The 18,660-nt window shown below is 40.2% G+C and overlaps 2 protein-coding genes across 3 annotated transcripts; both read right to left on the reverse strand.

The window, feature by feature from the left end:
* Nucleotides 1-446: 446 nt before the first annotated feature.
* On the reverse strand, nt 447-6,991 carry si:ch211-117n7.7 (Monoacylglycerol lipase ABHD12-like). 2 transcript variants are annotated; one of them, XM_063491557.1, is made up of 13 exons: nt 6,728-6,991; nt 4,769-4,884; nt 4,570-4,675; nt 4,302-4,421; nt 4,154-4,184; nt 4,022-4,067; nt 3,579-3,708; nt 2,367-2,404; nt 1,836-1,918; nt 1,645-1,727; nt 1,448-1,526; nt 1,187-1,308; nt 447-1,088 (listed from the first exon to the last, which is right to left on the reverse strand). In XM_063491557.1, the coding sequence occupies exons 1-13, from the start codon at nt 6,823-6,825 to the stop codon at nt 1,067-1,069; spliced, it is 1,074 nt and encodes a 357-aa protein (XP_063347627.1). In that variant the 5' UTR covers nt 6,826-6,991; the 3' UTR covers nt 447-1,066. The 2 variants fall into 2 exon arrangements, with proteins under 2 accessions (XP_063347627.1, XP_063347628.1); XM_063491558.1 differs by lacking the exon at nt 6,728-6,991 and adding an exon at nt 6,125-6,190.
* A 2,582-nt stretch (nt 6,992-9,573) lies between these two features.
* Nucleotides 9,574-16,971, reverse strand: mocos (molybdenum cofactor sulfurase). Its single transcript, XM_063491504.1, has 15 exons — nt 16,584-16,971; nt 16,409-16,498; nt 16,236-16,302; nt 15,492-16,136; nt 15,312-15,388; nt 14,974-15,173; nt 14,763-14,879; nt 14,290-14,670; nt 14,020-14,182; nt 13,806-13,887; nt 13,282-13,406; nt 10,598-10,694; nt 10,312-10,453; nt 10,120-10,224; nt 9,574-10,012 (listed from the first exon to the last, which is right to left on the reverse strand). Exons 1-15 carry the CDS (start codon nt 16,693-16,695, stop codon nt 9,905-9,907), a joined length of 2,511 nt encoding a protein of 836 aa, XP_063347574.1. The 5' UTR covers nt 16,696-16,971; the 3' UTR covers nt 9,574-9,904.
* Nucleotides 16,972-18,660: the final 1,689 nt, after the last annotated feature.

Here is an 18,660-nt window from a genome sequence, read left to right on the forward strand (position 1 = left end):
CACGATAACGCGCAATTTTAAGCAAGCACAACAACCTCTAAATGTCCTACTTGTTTGGATTGCAGTTCTAGGTTATTCTTTGGATAAAGCTGATAAGTTAAACCTGAGTTTAAGACTGTAACTTAAAAGTTCCAATGCACTTTGACTACATTTATCTTTAAGGACACAGTTCAGCTCAAGGTAGGCTGACTGTATTCTCAAACAGACACTCGTCTTCCTTGACTACTTAAATGCTCTATGGTGTTATTTAATATGTACAACTGTCTGAGTCAGATTCTGACGCTTCAAAATGAAAATTAGTTTTACAATATTCTACATAAATGTATACAAATATCAACTTTAACTGAAAGTTACCCCGTTTCTCATTTACTGCCCCCTACTTGGGTGAAACTGCACAGCAGATGACATTACCATAATTTACAACGAGGGCTTGGTTCAGTCAGTCAACATCACTTTAATTAATGCAATGATAAATATACCATTTCCTTGTGTTTCATTCCTTGTATTTCCTTACAGTGGAAGAAATCATTTAATATAAGCAGATTTTTTAACACCTTTGTGGATATCATACATGTTGAACTATAGCTATAGGAGTCTTCAGAGGTCCCATCTTGTAGGTGTTTTTAACAAGACAGACATAAAAATGAAATTCTCAAAAACTTATCTGTATGCTCTACATATTCTGTGGTTTAGACGATGTAACTCAGGATTTCTGTCTTCATCTCCTTTTTTTTTTCCTTTAACGACACTTGTGATAACAGAAGATAACACAAGTTATCACTTGTGTGGTAATGTCTCACATTTCCATTTCCTATTTACAATCACAAAAATCAGCAGTTAACAATCCTAAAGCTGCAACTCATTTAGAAACACAATCTTATAAAAGCTTCAAAAATTCTTTCAGTTCATTAAAAACGTTAAACTCATTCAATTTACAGTGTTTAGAATTCATTAAGATCTTTCAGTAAATCGCTTTTTTTTGCAAAATAAGTAAAGCAACTCATTAAATCAGTGGTCTCCATGTGAAGTATGACGAGGCCTTTCTGCTTCAGACATCTTTCCAGCATTACAAAGACTGCACAAACCTCCTGTAGAAGAGACACGAGGGAACACAGTACACATGTTGTGGAAATGAAACAGATTTGGTGTAATCACTACGAGCACGATTAGTGTGTTGTTTTCTCACTTTACGATTTCAGGCAGACGGGGGTCTCTGTATAAGCCGTTGTGCAGATATCCCAGAGACCCTTCAAATGTCACCAGCTTGACTCTCTCTGTATTCTGGGCACGCGCTGCCACCTCGTATGTCTGGGGGAGTAAAGAGAAGGAATTTCAGTTTACCTAAAACAAAAATGTTCCTAGAAGAGACATTAATTACTTACAGCTCTAATGAAAACACTGACTCAGTTTACTTTAAATGACAAGCAGCTGTCTGTGCCACTGATACCTGCTGAGCAACCTCAATGGGAACCAAGTGATCATCCTCAGAATGAAGGAAAAGTACGGGGCTTCTCATTTTCTTCAAACTGCAGAATAACAGAGCTATATCAAATCACAGCATTTTTCTAGTAATAACATTTTTAGCTTATTAACGTATTACATATCTCTTAATATTTCACTACTCTATGTACATAACCAACTTACTTTTCTTCAGTAGGAAAGACAAACTTATAATCCTCCCATGGTGCTCGGTATATGTAACCAAGGCCTGGAAATTTCCAGTAACGCTTTAAACACAAAGAAAAAAGTCATTGTAAAGTCTGTTGTGATGCAGTAACACAGTCACATGAAATAAATACAGCAAACACTAAAAGTGGTAGGTTAGACGAGCATACCCAAGCAAAAGGGTTAAATGGAGGAATATTTTGCCGAACAGTATTGAATGCGCCTTCAAGGATCACCCCATCAAACACCACTCCTGAAAAGAACGGGAAACAATCACTATGTTGAGCTCATGTGCTCTTATGCCCAATTTATGCTTCAGCTGGAACTTTACATCATAGCCTACGACGCAACCTGACGTGCACCTTTTAAGAAACGCAGCTAACACGTCGGGTCGATGTAGCCGCAGATATTGGGTTATATATTGGATTCCTCCTGTGCTGCTTTTCACTGCAGTCTTTGAATTTATCAGTGAGATAATAACAATCATCACCTCAGTATAAGGAAAAAATAATCCTAGCATCAACATAAGGACTCAGTAATTAATGGTTACCACGTGGTAACCATTAATTATTGAACAGAATGCAGGGCACAAAAATAAATGTGGGGACAAAGGTTGAGTCGTAGGCCCTGCAAAGATTCCTCGCAGAAGTTTAAATCAGGCATTACTTCTATTTGCTTGATTCATTAGTAGCAAAACCTACCCTGCTCCAGAAGTTTGTCTGCAGTGTTAGTAGCCACTCTGCACGGAAATACAGAATAGCATTTTCAGTTTATCCACTACGTCACCTTCTCATCTCATCGATGTTGCCAGATTCATTACAGCTGTCCACTAATTTCAACCAAATCCAATTTGATTATGTTTTTTTAAAGAAATGCAAACTGGTTCGAGGTATCTTGTTTTGAGCATTACAAGGGTGAACCAATACAATGAAAAACAGCTAAATGTGCAACTACATTCATTTCAAAATGAACACGTCTTTTAAAAAAAATACCTAGATATTAGAAAATGAACAAAAAAATTAGGTTAACATAAAAAATAGACATTAAGCACCGAATTATCTCCACCTGGAAAAAGACAGAAAAACTATTTCTCAATATGAAACGGGAAATATTCAATTCATGAGGGATCTGCGTTGCATAAAGCGTTTATCACTTGCCTATTCATAAGGCTTCCTCCGTTTCTATTCAGTCAGTCAGTACAGGTAAGGTTCCATAATTTGCTGCCTAGTGACAAAAATCTGAAGTACTTCCAAACAGGGATCTTTCCGGTGCCGAGCTGGGCTATGAACTATCTGCCATCATTACCACACAGTTGCTGATGAATTATTCCAGATTTAAATTACCCTCCTGCCAGGCCTAAGCACCAGGAAATTATGTATTTTTAAGATGTTTTCTTTGACAACTGTTAACTTTGCTCATTAATGTTATTAGCCTCCTGTTCCTGTTCATCATTTTTGCATATAAAACCAGCCTGGAAGAGTTGGTAGAACTAAAAATGCTATGGCTTCTCATCATTTACCTTCAGTTGTTCAGCTGATGGGTCCTGGTTAAGATCAGCTAAATCATTTACTAGTTTATCCCTTCCTTTGCACCAGCAGTTTATCCTAAGCCTGAAGTAAAAAGAACTGTACCAACGCCATCCAGCTGCTTCTATCAGGTTTTATAGTAGAAATCCAACTTTGCAGCCTATGCAGGACTTTTTTGCCCCAACAAGCAAATTTTACTTTTTACAGTCGAATGGCATTATTGCTTTCTGTCCAATTCGATAATGAAATTTAGAATAGCTCTTGACTGTTGCAGATTATTACTTCAATATTTTAAAAGGAGGAGGATGTGACAAGTATTCCAAACATTTTTTGGGAGTGTGTAAAGGTTTCCAAAATGCTGCACATCAGGAGTCTTTCCTTACTGACCCAGTGCCAAGAGAATGTCCCCAGATAACGACAAGGCTGTTTCCGCTGCGTTCTTTGACCCAGTTGTACACGCAGAGGGCATCAGTGGTCAGACCGGCTTCAGTTGGCTCTCCGGTGGAATCTCCAAAACCTGCCAGAGATTGTCACATCATTTGCTATTCACGGTCACGTCAGAGAGCTGAGAGCAAAGCAGCCACAAGGTGGCAGTCACTTAGAGGAAAACCCTCATCAGACACTGACCTGAAGCTGAACTGATCTCTTTTGACTGCCTTACAACAAACAACTCATCAAGCGCAACAAAATTAGTTCACAGTGATTATATATCTGCAAATGATATTAAATCAATGTGAGAAGGTTTTGCTTTACAATCAATACTAAGGCAAAAAAGCACTGAAATAGAAAATATGTTTAAATAAGAGTCATAAATCTTCATTTGTACCAACCTCTGTAGTCAGGCACCAGGACATGGTAACCAAGAGCACTCAATATCTGTTGACACATAACACTTATTTGTCATCAGAATGGCCACAAAGACCTTTTAAAAGATTAATATGTTTGTATTTGTGATCACTCACTTTTGCAACTCCCACCCGATGAGGAGCTGCCCTGTTGGATTCATAAAAAAAAAAAGCCACAGAGCCAAAAAATTGGTATTTTTTCCAAAGTGTGGAACCTCTACTCTTTGTATCTGCAGCTGTAATACAAATGCATTATTTATAATACCTCGTGCCTGTGTTTCCATGAAGATATATGAAAACTGGACTTCCATCGCTTAAAGTGTTTTGGTACCACGCCAAGTCTTTCCCCTGTGCCTCCTTCCACTGACTTTCAGGGACAGTGTGCCTTTGACGGTCAAAACAATGCACTGCTTAGAAATACAACCAACAACTGGATCATTAAAAAACAAGTGCTGTCCTTTAGTCTTAGGATTTTAAAAGCTATGCTAGGAAAAAAAAAGAAAAGAAAAAAGTTTAACTTAGCTTATGCTCACCATACGCCGAGGGAAATTCCTTCCTCTGATGTTAAGTACATGTTGATGGTGTGATTAAGGGAGAAATCAGCAGGTCGGCTGAGGTCAACAAAGAATGGCAGGCTGACTATAAACAGGAAAAAAGAGAGGTGCTTTTTTTTCTGAGTAGCAAGCTAAGGATTTACAGTACATCCAAGCGGCAAACTGGATTTTCACATACTTCTGTGTGTGTAAACAAAGTGCTGAATTAATTCTGGGAGCATTTTCACCGAGAAAGGCACCACAACCAAGATAACAAAGAGGGCCAATAAGCCCTTTTTTAGCCACCCTTGGGACCTATAAGGAGACAGAAAAAAGACAGAAATAAAAACAATGTGACTGGAGACTAAGGATGGATATTGATAAGATCTTATTGATTGGCAATTCTGCTTATCGGACAGATTCTCCAACTATTCCTCGATTGATTCTTGTTCCACTGTCTTTGTGTAAAAGAAAATAGGCATACGCAGGTTTTCAGTATGTTCACCTGAGACTTAACACTGTGTACAAACAGAGTGGGAAAACACTGGCAAGTGACTCAAGGGGTGCAAAATCTCCATGAACATGACTCACTGTTTTTGCATCAGTCATATAAACATGAAAGCATTTACAAAAGGTATAAAACAGTCTGGAGGCGTACAATTTCAGTAGACTAGGCCATTCCTGTTTGCAGTGACACCAACTTTCTCTCTTTATCCAAAAATTATTATAAACTTCTGATGACTTTATTCTGCCTACCCCTAACTGTCCAATCTGTGTTAAAACACCAAATCAACACTACAGCAACACTAAAAAGTTTGGCTCCCACTTCTCCTCTTCATGACATCTAAATTCAGCTGCATCCCTGCAGACAGTTTGAATGACTCAGCAAATGTGAGAAGCATCAAGTGAGGGGAGAGGAGGACGGGGGTGTGGTGAATGACTTTGTTGAGTGGTGCAAAAAGAAGCCACCTGCAGCTCTATTCAGGCAAGATCTGAGAAACAAATAGCCCCCCCCCCCCCCCCCCCCCCCCCCAAAAAAAAAAATAAAAATAAATAAATAAATAAATACATACATAAATAAAATCTCCCTCAGAGACACACTGAAGGGACTGTGGACCAGGTTGAGCAGATGTACTTGGAAATGCTCACTTATTCCCACTGGTGTGCACCAAGCAGCTCTCCACATGTCCTATCAGTCTGTGGATGCAGCATTAATATAGAAACATTAATATGGGAGAGAAGAACTGAACGATCTAATCAAGACGGCAGGCTGTCATTGGAGTCAGTCTGGACTCCCTGGAGGCAACAGCGGAAAAAAGGATGCTACTCAGACTATTGCCAATTAATGGACAATACATCCCACCCCTTCCATTAACACTTTAATCAGCCAGAAGAGCCCTTTTAGTCAAAGACTGATCTCTCTGTACTGCTCGGGGGAAACATCTAGGAGGTCACTTGTTCCACAAGCCATCACTATCTAAAGTTAACTCCTTGAATTTATTATTCAAATCTTTTCTGAAAAAATAAAGTTCACTGCAGATTTTTAATGAATCACCTCTCTTTTTCCTGTTTATAGTCGGGCTGCCATTCTTTGCAGGGTGACGCAATGCAACCTTTGTTTTACTGGGCAGTCGCTCTGTAGAAGACGCGTCTGTTAGTGATGTTATATTTTTAACATTTTCAAGACACTTCCAGTCCCTCACACAGTTTAGTTTTCAACAACACTTACAGGAATTCCTGTACTTTGGGAAAATGACTCACTTGTATTGCTCCACTAGTTATCGCATTGTTCTGTAGTCCGTTAGAATTTCAACATATGACCATTATGCAAGACATATTTTCAAATGTTTACAACAATGCCCTTTATGAGTTTTGATATTGTTGTCTTCGCTAAATGCGTTTGCTCAATGCTTCAATGTCCATTTAGCTAGCTAACGACCTATCAACTCTATTATGGTCTAGTAAAAGTGTGCTTGTAGTAGTAACACCATATAGCGTCATGTAGTAAAATGCCTGTCATGCGCTTACAAACGTATAGCAAACGGAATAATAAACTACACGCGAAAACTGTCTTGGTGCAGACTCGAAGTACAACTTTTAATTCCACTAGCCGTTAAAAGGTAAAAGCTAACGCAGTAAGGTAAGCTAGCTAACTCACTGTGGTGACCGTGTCCCCTCCTTCTTCTTGGATTTGGAAGTCCGCTGTACCCCGCGGTCGGAGGATGGCTCATTCTGTTTAACGTCCCTTCTCTTCATTATTTAATGTCAATTATAATGACCAAAAAGAGACTTTATCTATACAGCTAAACGTCTGGGACAGTTGTATGACTCGCAAGGAACTTCAACAAAGTTTGACCGAAGTCCGTTCAAAGACCTGAAGTTTAATTCGCGGTGAAAGGGCGGTGCCACAGACTGTTAAGGTAGCACACGTTTACGCCACAAAGCACATTAAGACAGCAATCTAGACAGCTCTGTGGTCTGTGGCAAGGGGTGTCAAACATCAGGTCCGGGGTCAGAAGCAAGAGTCCAGTCTGGCTCTCTGCAAGGCTTTGGAAAATGTCAACAGGGGCATGAATCTTGGATTTTTTTTTTAAAAGCTTTTCCTCCTAATAAAAACCTGTGTCATGGCCATTCACTACAACCATAAAGTAACTAAGTGATAGATAAACAACTAAATGATAGAAAAGTCTCAGTTCTTTCACTATCTACTAAAAAAAGCATTTAAAGGAGAGTCTGGGCAAAATATTTCCTAAAATTAAGTATTATGTAAGTAATACTTATCAGGTAGCCTGGAGAATACTTCTCCAGGCTACCTGAAGTTCCCCAACATTACTGACTGAAATGCAGCCCCAAAACACTGCAGAGATTTAGGGCTGTAGACATTAACTGTTATCCCTCTCTCTTTACCTCTTGTGCACATATTGATGACTAATTGAACCAATAATTTAAAATGTGGATTCCTCACTCCATAAGACATGCTTCTTGTGTAATTTGACGCACCTCAGCCTTTCCTCCCTGTTTCCCATCATTAAGAATGGCTACTTGCCTGCCAGCCTTCCACTGAGAGCATTTTTCATTGATCAACTGAAGGGCCAGAAGCATCTTTCAGGTTCTGTGTCAGGTCTTTGCTGAAGTTTTATGTGTTTCATGAGGACATGATTTTCTGATCCAGTATTTTAGACCTTACACTTCTTCTTTTGCCCCACACTTGTCCAGTATTGTAAGATTTATTTAATAGCATGCTGAACACCATGTAAATTGTTTTCAGCTAAGAGCCCTTAGAGAATCTCATTGCTGGTGCAAAAACATTATTTTATGTCTGTCAAACAGTGTTATGTTTTGCATTTTTTGTAGATTCAGCTAAAGCAATGAGAACATATCATGTGTTATGATACAGGCTGCTAGTGATAAAGTGCCAAAAGATACAATTTAAAATTGGTTCTTTGATAAGTGTGCTAAGTTATGCGCAGACAGAGCCCCAGTCCATCCTTTGAGTAAGTTTATTTTAATGCTTGAATGATTCATAGATCAGCATTAAGTGACTTAACAAAAAAAAAAAAAAAACCTTTGAAAATGGCCAGCTACAAGTACTGGACTGAAATTGAGAAGCCTGGAGAGCTACTGCTCAGGACCAGTTTAAAATTACAAAAAGAGTCTTCCCCTCTGAAGGACAATATAAATAAACAAATATTTGAATTTTATTTGAATGTTATTGGAAAAAAAAAAAAGATTCTTTCATTTCTACTGTCCAAGAAATCTAACCTTATTGTTTCTTGGGAAATACACATATTCTGTCTGTATTACATGAAATTATTACTGGCCTAAAATATTATCAACTATTTAAACTTTATTTATGTAGAACTTACAATATAATTCAACATGCTTTAAATGTGATAAATAAAATATAGGGTGCAAAAAAGAAAAAAGAAAGATTTGCAAGCAAATCCACACCACACTTTGGGAGCATTTACTGATCACCGACAGTCTGGGAGGTTTCTATACTACAAGAAATATGTTTTAGATTTTTGGCAGCAGTCACATCAGTGGTGTGTTTGGGAGGAAATGGCACTAAAAACCTTCATGGGGAAAACCTTCACGAAGAACTGTCTGGAGGGTTAATATAAGCTGGGATTAATGCATCAAGCTTGACATGTTCTGGATCAGATAACACATTGAAACCACACAGCGTGCACAATTATTGGCGCACTTTGACTTTATCATTATTTCTATATGCCTATTTTCCAGCTCTGCATCACATGAATGATAATGATGATGAAGGAGACTAAATGTAATGAGGCCTAAAGTGATCCACACCTTGTATTAAGTTGTAGGATTACCTCAGCTACGCTGGAGCACAACCACCTCTGAGTAAGAGTTCTCTGTGCTGTGTTGTAGGGTTCTCTGGTCAAGCCTTGCTCTTGCAGTGAAAGTCGTTGTTGTTGACTGGCACTGTATAAATACAACTGAACTGAATCAAAATACATAAAGACACGGGCTGCTGTTACTGCACATCATTACGCATGCATCAAAGTAGTTCACTGTGTATTGTCACTAAGCCAGCACACCTCTCTGAAGAGCATTTGGGAGTCTGCAGTTGCTGTCTTAGTGAAAGTTGACTCTGAGATGAAGAAACGGACACTCCATGATTCAAAGGCTTATGACAGTTATTGAAACGAAAAATTGCTAGGATGGTGGATGCTCATATTATACACGGCCAAAGTTTCAAATAATGAGGTGGGTGTATGCTCTATGAGCCAAAAGCTGGGGCTTCATAGGGATCTAAACATTCTTTTCAGTCATTTTTTTCTACTCTTGGCTCCATTAATGTGGTCATCTAAAGCACTCAGCTCTGACTGTGAACACAAGCCACTTTCTTTTCTTTTCTGTGGAAGGAACAGCCATTGAAGACAAAGTTGGTTTAAAGTGACGGGGATTGCATTCTGTTTTTTATTTACCTTTTACACAGCATCCCAACTTTTCTGGAATTGGTTTGTAATTGTGCACATTTCCATGAGAAAGAAAAAAAACCCTCCTTGCAATGCATTTGCTCAACAACAAAGTTGTGACAGCAGTTTTTTTTATTTCACATCTTCTTTACATTAAAAAACCCCCAAATGTCATACATTTTCCATCACAACAATCTGAAAGCCTGAATGATGTGGCATGAAAAGGACACTTGAGAGGACCACTCAGGTTATACAAAGAAAAAGAGCAACGTCTCCAGTAACTCTGTCAGTGTTTGACAGGTGATATTTAGGATGCACAGCAGAGAAATGGCCTCTTAGGACCAGAGATGTCACTGAAATAAATTAAGAGGATGTTGCAGACGACTGCTTTAAGAACTGTTTGGCTTGGGCTGTATGAGGGAACCGACAGAGAGGACATTGCCTGCTGCGGTGGAGCCCTCTGTTAGCTGATGGGTCAGGTAAACACCAAAGGTCACCTAAAAATCACAAAATAACAGAGAGTTTGAGTTGCCACACACACACAAACAAACACACAACCACACAAAGCATCTACATGAAGGTGCAGTAATTGCTTTTGACTGACCTTCCCGCTGCGGTAAGCAGATAGAGACATTAGCGGCTCTTTTGTTTTGCTTCCTGTGTCTTGGTCTATTCCAACCATGTGACATCTTCCACAATGTCCTGCAACCTTCAGGTTAATCACAGAGGGAGCATATTCATTTTGGACAAATCCGCAGTTGAAGATTTCATCATTTATCTCAAAGTGTCAGCTCACCATGAATTGAGTACTGCCAATAACCAAGTGTGACCAATTATCCTCCTCAAACGGTTCGACACCAGCGATGACTAAATTGGCCCGGAAGCGGCTAATGACACTCTGTGTGTCAAGGAGCTGATCGCCCTCAGAATCGTCCTGCCTGAGAAAGCAAATGTGGAAATTGCATGTTAGTTTGCCTTGCTGTGTAAATGACCCACTGTGATGCAAATGTACAGACATCGACGCATCCTGAATATTTCACTGGAGCCATGTGTATTTTGAATAACATGCCATGTGTTCAAACCTGCTGCTCATTAGGTTCTGAATGAGCTCCACGCTGGCACGGTTGATCATGAGATACTGAGCTTCATTTACCAGGGAGAGCGATGTGGAGGTGGCAGCTAGAAGGGAACAACTTCATATTAGCACAGTGAGCTGAGGAAAACATTTTCATTAACACTGTCGTTTAAAAACGTCTGGTAATTGAGATTTTACTGAAATACAGCGTTTGGAAAATGTAAGTGAATCTTGGCACACATTAAAATGCGCACTCACAATTCAACACACAAAAATTTTTGTTGGGTTACACGGATGAAATCTTCTATCACTGTGTCCTTGAAATATTCTTAAAAAAAATATCAGAGAATGTACAAGGAAGTGACAGCTGCAGAAACTGTAGCAGAGAAAGAGCAGCCACAAAAAATGAGATGGTTATACCACAATAAATACATTTTTGTTTTTTAAATTAAAAGGAAATAGCTATTGATTAAATATTATGACAGAAGTTGTCTAGTAAATAAAACTTGTCAAGAAATATTATTACTGAAGCAAGAGTTAGTTTTTCTAGACTGCAGAATTGCTCTCTGAGTGTTTATTTGTCAAATTGCCAGTTATGGCCTAACACACTTACAAATATTAAAGATTCGAGTGAAATTTCACTCGATATGAGGAAATTTACTTAGGCTGTGAAAACAGTTGTAACAAGTTTCTTAGTGCTCTACAGAAAATGGACAATAACCTGAGATCATAACATCCCTAAAAACATAATCAGCAGTGGTACTGTACACTGGATTAGACCATAAACTGATGGATTCAGCCATTGTTTTATTAAGCTTTATTAATGCTATTATTGATTTTTTTTTAATCAGTTGACTATGGTTAGCAAGCTCATTTAGCAAGCTGCATAAACTATAGTGGTGGAAAACACAAATGCACTTTATTTTATGCACATGCAATTTTTTTGGATAGTCTGCACTATACAGAATATATATATATATATATATATATATATATATATATATATATATATATACACTTTATAAAGGGTCCTGTGTCATCTAACAAGGCAGCCATGTCTTACAACTTAAAGCCTTCCTAGTATCCAAATGGATGAGTCTTTTAGAAAATCACACACTGTGTAGTTGTCATATAGTTGTATTGTTGTTATTAAGTGAGATCTGACCATAGAGATCAAAATTATGTTCTGCAGCTTTTATGTGTATAAATTTGGGCTTTATAACACTGGAGTCTACAGGGTTTTACTCACTTTTGGAGTAAGCCTCAAGGCCACTCTGGGAACGGCAGCTTTTGGCCTTTATGTGCTTACATCCCTTGGCCTTGTTGTTTAGTTTGGATACAAATAAAAAAAGTTGTAAAGCTGTGGAGTGTGGGAAATGAAAGATGTCAGAAATGTATACTAAACGCAAGGATAATCTGGAGACTCGCAAAAGGCAGATTTCAAAACAAAGAACGATTGGCATCTGCACAGGCGAGGCTGAGATGTCCTAATTTGCTGTAGTTTCAGACAAGCTCAAAAGACACCGCAGTACAAGGGCACCGACTTCACATGGCTCCTCTCATCATACTCTTTCAAAGTGGTACGATGAGAAGAACTGTGGTGTCTGGATTTGTGTGCATTCCTCTTCAAGGAGCATAAGTCAGGCCAGTGGTAGCAGCCACAAGTCCATTTGTTCATAACAAAGTGGGAGTGACTCTGAGGTCTGCACAGAGCCTCAAGTTCACCATCTGATGGGGAAATTTACGCCATGCAGACCCAAACTGACCTTTTCATACATGCAAAAGTATAAGTAAGTATTTCCTGGTATAATCTTAGCCTTAGATTCTCCCTGGACGCTAAATGTCCAGGGCTTTCAAATCCCTCATCTCCAGTTTGTAGCACAGGCTTTCCATTAAAATCCTGGATCTCCATACTCAGATTAAGTTCACTTTTATAAAGTCATATTAACCATAACAACTGAACTTGATGCACTTTATGCATTTATTTATTGTGTTTTCCTTGCCTTTATATTAGCGCTGACATGGGACAGTACTACAATTTCATTGTACTATTGTACAAAATTTAAGTACACAGTTTTAAGCCACTGAGTTGTTACATTTAACTCATTCATCAGGTATGCACTACTTTTAGATAAGCACTTTAAATATACATATCTTGTGTTTACAATGGAACAGCCAATCAGAAAAAAGTTGGCTTAAGGCTGGGAGAGTGAATTAGCTAAAATGGCTTGTGTCAGAGTGGTGCACACAAGCTAGGTATAAGATAAATAAGGATTGTTTTGAACTGTGAGTCATCCAAAGCTACTCTAGTGGAGCCCAAAAAGAAAATATAGAGGATGAAATGAACATAATGGGGCATGTCTTCTGCTCCCTTATTAATAGTTTTCACACATTGCGAAGTGCAAAAGGAATCAGGTGTGAATGTTTGCTCAGTAGGTGTGATTTTTTAAAATCAAATCGCATGTTCCAGTCTAAATGAGGGATTCACATCCTTGGCTGAGAATCCCTGGCATACGTAGCATTTTCACAGTCTTTTGGATTACAATCTGACGCTCTTAAGCAGTGTCACAGAAAAAGATGTTGCCAGCATTACTGAATGCAAGGTCACACTGCTCGTGTACTGTATTCCACATAAATCTGGAGTAAACAGAGAAAGGCGAGGCAAAACAGGTGAAACGCTTGTACTGGTACCTTCACTCGGCCTTTTCTTCATTTCTCGGGTGAAATCAGGCCTTTGTTTTATCAGGCGGCACGGCTGTCCAAGGAAGTCTGAAAGCCATGATGCAGCCTCATCCCCACAGTCGACAGTCTCCACCCTTGGGGAAGGAGGAAGATTATATTCAGGAGACCCCCGGGGGAAATCTACAGAGTTTTGATGCTGCTTACTATTTGCTGCGACATCTAATCGGAGAATCACTGGGTGAATGGCTTTTTTTTTTAAGCTTGTGACTCGTCATGTGGGGATCTGTCAGAGGAGATTAATATCATCCAATGCTCTATTGTTTGTTTTCCCCTAAAAATGGTAAGCAGCAGGAATTTCATAAGAAGCTGGGAGAGGAGGGCCTTATAATGCCATCCACAAAGAAGGGGTAGCATAAAGAACGACGCAGGTAGGGAGAGCGTTGACACGAGAGAAAAACAAAGAACAAATGACATGTGTCACAATATTTCCTGCAGCTCATGCTTTTCGGATGTCTCAAATGCTGCCAGCTCACCTGTCACCACAAACTTTACTGTGACACACCCTCGTGTGCGAATGATTGTTGTTTTCCAGGGGAACAGAAATGGTATCCATCCCTGTAGGGCGATTGAAGAAAAAACAAAACAAAAATCCTCGTTGAAGTTTACAGCACAAAAATCGGACTAACTGAAATTTAGATATATATTTTAAAAATGTATTCCCAGTGAGCCATGGACTGAGTGTCTGACCTGGTGCCTGCAGGAGCAATTTGTTGGAGCGAATGTGGACTTGCGGGCGAATGAGGCATAAACGTGGCTCTCTCTTCTGACTCAGGCAAACGCCGTTTCCATTCACCACCATCCAGCCTCTGTCATACAGTAAACCCAGCGGGCCCACCGGCCAGTCGTGGACCTGCATGAAGAGCAGAGTCAAATCAAAACAGGTAGAGTGGAAGAAGGGGGAGGAGAGAAAAAGGTTAGAAAAGAAAGACGAGAGATAAGGCTGGGCTGTTCTCAAACCTCATACGCTCCACAAGATTTGATAGGATAGATGTATATGTTGGTCAGAGTATAAGCCTCCCCATGGCTGTTTGAGTCTCTCAGTTGAAATCCCTTCAGTGATGCTTCTGTGGGCTTCTTTTCATCTCCTTTATATACTTCTCCATTAGTAATTTTGATTGAAGGAGATTCATTGGAGTCCTCTGATGCTGCAGCAGCTCTTTTTAACTCCTGTAGCCTCTCTTGGTCTATTCTGACGGGTTTCTCTACGAAGCACTCCGCCACAAAGTTCAGGAACTTTTGACAGTCTTCAAATGTTGACATGTAGCCGAAGGACACTCGAACAGATCCGGTCGGCTGGCCATCCACTATGTCGATGTTGTCTCCACAGACGTGGCCGGCCTTGAAGAGAGAAAGAGAGAGAGAGACGTTTCATTCTACCTACGCGTGCCCTTAACAGACTTTGACAATTTTCTCATTCTTTCATCTCTCACCTGCAGGTTCCTCTTCACCCGCTGATTGGTGATCCCGAGGAAGGACTGGCATGCCCCCGTGTTGCAGAAGCAACCTGTGCGCACGTGAATATTGTACAGGTTGGCCATTCTGTCGACCTGTGAGTGACAGAAATTATTTCACCTCCTTTACATAAATACACAATTATTAGACTTTTATGAAATAGAAGTAAATTCTGTTTTCCACATGCACCTGCGAATAGCCAATTATCTGTCCATTTGAATCCATTAGGTTGAAGTTCAGGACTGCGCCCTGTGTGATTGGACTGTCAAACTGGCCTTCGGTGTATATGTGAGCCACTGGTCTCCCGTTGCCATGGCAAAGACTTGACAGCAGCATGTAAGTGTATCGTGCCAGGCCGAACGTGTGCTGCTGGATGTTGTGCATGCCCCCTGAAGGGAAAAAGAAATAAACGAAGGTTGAGGGCTGTTGTTTTTAACCTGAGGCAGATTATAAACAACCCGCATACGCATCGTGATTTCGCTATTAAACAACAGATTGAATGAATCGCCATGCTCTGGCAACAGTACCTGTGATTCTGTAAAGAGCTTCAAATGCGTGATTTAAGCCAATGATGTCCAAGAAGGAGACAGTGCCATCTTCAAATCTTTATCGGGGAGAGAGAAAACATTGAGTTTCGAATACAGATGCTCACAACAGTGGGTTCTCAGAGACTATCTGGTGTTCGATTGGCTGTAAGAATGTTTTACCTGTCACAAATGTTTGCCGCCTGTACATAATAATCTTCTCCGGAAAGGTAAGCTGCTGCTGTGCCTCCTCCGAAATAAGTCTTTTTTAGTATGTCTGCTGCGTCGTTACGGACAAGAAGCGCCCCCAGACCTGTGGGGAAGCCAAAAATCTTGTAGAAAGAGATGGGAATGAAATCAGCAGGGCAGTCCTGTAGGCTTAGAGGCGAACAACTGACATAAGAGGCTGCATCGAGCAACACAAACCAGCGGCCTTGGTGGGCGCACGCTGGGTAAAGGCGTCTCGCCTGGATGCCTTTCACATGGCTAAGGGGATACTTCCTCCCTGAGAAGTTGCTCTGTGCTGGGTAGCAGAAGAGGTGCGGTGTCTGGCAAATAACATCTTCAACTTGAGCTTCATCCTTTGCTCTGTTTTCCAATTCCTGCGGGGAGACAGGCTGGGTAACCACCCCCCGGCTAGAAGTCAGTCCTCTCATGCCAACTACAGAGGTATGGCTGTCAGTGAGGTAGCAGAAGTGACTCCCTGCTTGGCTCTCTGTGTGCGACCTCCAGGGAAAGCTCTCAGCCACTAATTTAAGAGCGGCTGTACAACCAGAAGTGAAAATCACAGAGTACTCCTCAGGGGTGGTGTTAAAATGCTGCAATACCCTGTAAGAAAATGTTTTCACTCATTTATTCCAGCAAAGTACCAACTGAAGGAGTTGCTGGCCCATTATTAAGGCTTTTGAGAGCATGCACAGACTTTACCTGTACCTGACCCGGTCCACCGTGTCATGTGTGAGTCTGCTGCTGGGGTTGTGGCTGTGGGGGTTTCCTATTGGGGGGAAAAACAAAAAGAAGATGCTTTTAAATTTCATGGCTCAATGAAAAATAACCACATAGCAGTAACACTTGGTGGGATTTTATGTGACTTGTCTCACCGTACAGATTGCTTGTAATGTCCCGGCAGTAGTCCCTAAGCACAGACTCGGGATACAAAGTAGCTGCTGCATGATCCAGGTATGTTATCCCTGTTTACAACAGAGGAGAAGCAACGGTTTACAGCCAGCGGTTCCGTCACTACAGCTGCTGCTCAGGACTGAGCACAATCATTACCTTTAATCCGCGTGAACTCCTGCTCGATCACGTCTCTGAAGTTTTCTCCATAACCGTAGCGCCCCGAGACCTGCTGAAAAGTTTCAAAAGTGCAAAGTTGGTGGAAAGCCATTATGACAATTGTTCCGCCGAACAAAGGTTACACAAAACACAGCGGGACTGCTCCTGCTTCAGGTATTTCAAACACAGTCCTTATCACTGTGTAGGTTACTGATCGACTCTGTTAGAGTGTAAAGTCCGGCGGACGGCAGCTGAGCTTTTGTAGTCCTCGTCCATTTGTAGTCCTTGTGCGTAAGACCGGCCGACCCAGCAGATGTTGGTGTTACTTTAATTATTATCGTTGTAATTACTATTTACTATTCCGCTAGGAAGACGGAAGAGAGCACCAAAACATGCTGCTCCTTGGACCAATCAAAACTGCTGTAGCTGCACTGTGGTCACGTGACTCGCTTAAAAAAAAATCTCAACCTTCGCGTTTGGCCAATTTTTGTAGAAGAGCGTCAGGTAAACGGTGAGAAAAGTTGGCAATCTTAAAAATGGTTAGCTTGGAGAAAAAAAAGTCCTGAAAAATGTACACTGTTTTTTAATATAGGTTAGTTGAATCTTCTAAGCTTATTGGGAGGCCAGGTATTCTCTGTGAATGTGATTAGGGATAAGTGAGAGTCATGCAGTTTTAAGTCTATACTACCTTAAAAAAATGTGTTTTATATTGTGTGATTTTATGTGTTTTTACTGTTAAACAGATGGTGCTGCGGGATATAAAACCAAAAGGTGGGATAGAGAGAATTTCATTAATCAACATTTGTTAATTATCAGATGAAATATATATATTTTAACACATACTGGAAGATTCTCCTCGTCATCAGGGGGCGCTGGCTGTAGATGGAAATGAAACAGGCATTTTGAAATACATGCACTATGCACGTACATATGCTTCTGGCAGCTGATGAGAGATCTGCACTGACACATAATCTATAGCTGTCATTTTCATATATGGGGCATCCATCAGATTTTTGAGTGCGTTGTGTCAGCCCAGCAGACATGAAAATTTCACAGGTGCTAAGCACATATATACATTTAAATAACATCATGAGCATGAACTGTGTATTCATCCTTTACAGGCATTAAAATTCCTTCCAATACATCTGAAATCACTGCTTTGAGTAACAAGCATGAGAAATTGCTTCTCAGTACCTCTTACATATCATCTGACCCCCAGCCTCGCTGGCTAACAGGGTGCACAAAGGAGGGCATTAATCAGAAGTGACTGATTAAAAATATTGATTAGTTCACAATAATACTGTGTAATGATTAAGATGGGCTAGCTATAGAGCTAGAAAGCCACAGAAAATCATACAAGGGCAGTGTGAATATTTGATCCTTTATCTAGTTTTTCCCATTTGGGTAGCCACTGTACAATGCAAGTATCCTCATTTTTTACATGTACTCTGCTTTCAGTAACTGTAACTGATTACACCATCAGGTCTAAGTAATCACTTCACTGTAATCCAATTACATCTAATCCCTGACTTTTTAATCTAGTTGACAGACAAGGTACATGAAGGAGAAGAAATTAGTCACAAGTGATTGGCATGAAATGCCAGATCATCTCATGGTCTCTGAAAGGATAGAAATAGCTGTCACATACTGTGTCACATGCTATGCCCTTGAATGCTTTGATGCTCCTCTTGTGCTTCTGATTCTACTTGCAGTTTGGACACAGAGAGACACCCTGTTGAGCCTGTTTTGTTATAACTGGATAAACTTTGCTTGCTTTTACAGCTTAACCTCTAACCTTGTCTTAACTCTGAAATAAAGGTCTCCTAAAAAGTGAAGCGAGTCAAATCAAGTCAGTATCAATACTTATAAAGACAGCCTTCATTCTTCTGTTCTCACGAGGACATTACTCTTTTAATCATAGAAGTACAACTTGGAAGCTGAATTGAAATCATAGCTGAGAAGTGAATGTCTGCTTACATGTCTGATAGACGGCCATGAGACTCGCAGCAGCCATCATTGTCTCCGTGCAACGCACTGAATAGTAATTAAATATGCCACTTATGCTTCACTGATTCAT

This window comes from Pelmatolapia mariae, linkage group LG13 (genome assembly GCF_036321145.2).
Source record: "Pelmatolapia mariae isolate MD_Pm_ZW linkage group LG13, Pm_UMD_F_2, whole genome shotgun sequence".
NCBI lineage: Eukaryota > Metazoa > Chordata > Actinopteri > Cichliformes > Cichlidae > Pelmatolapia > Pelmatolapia mariae.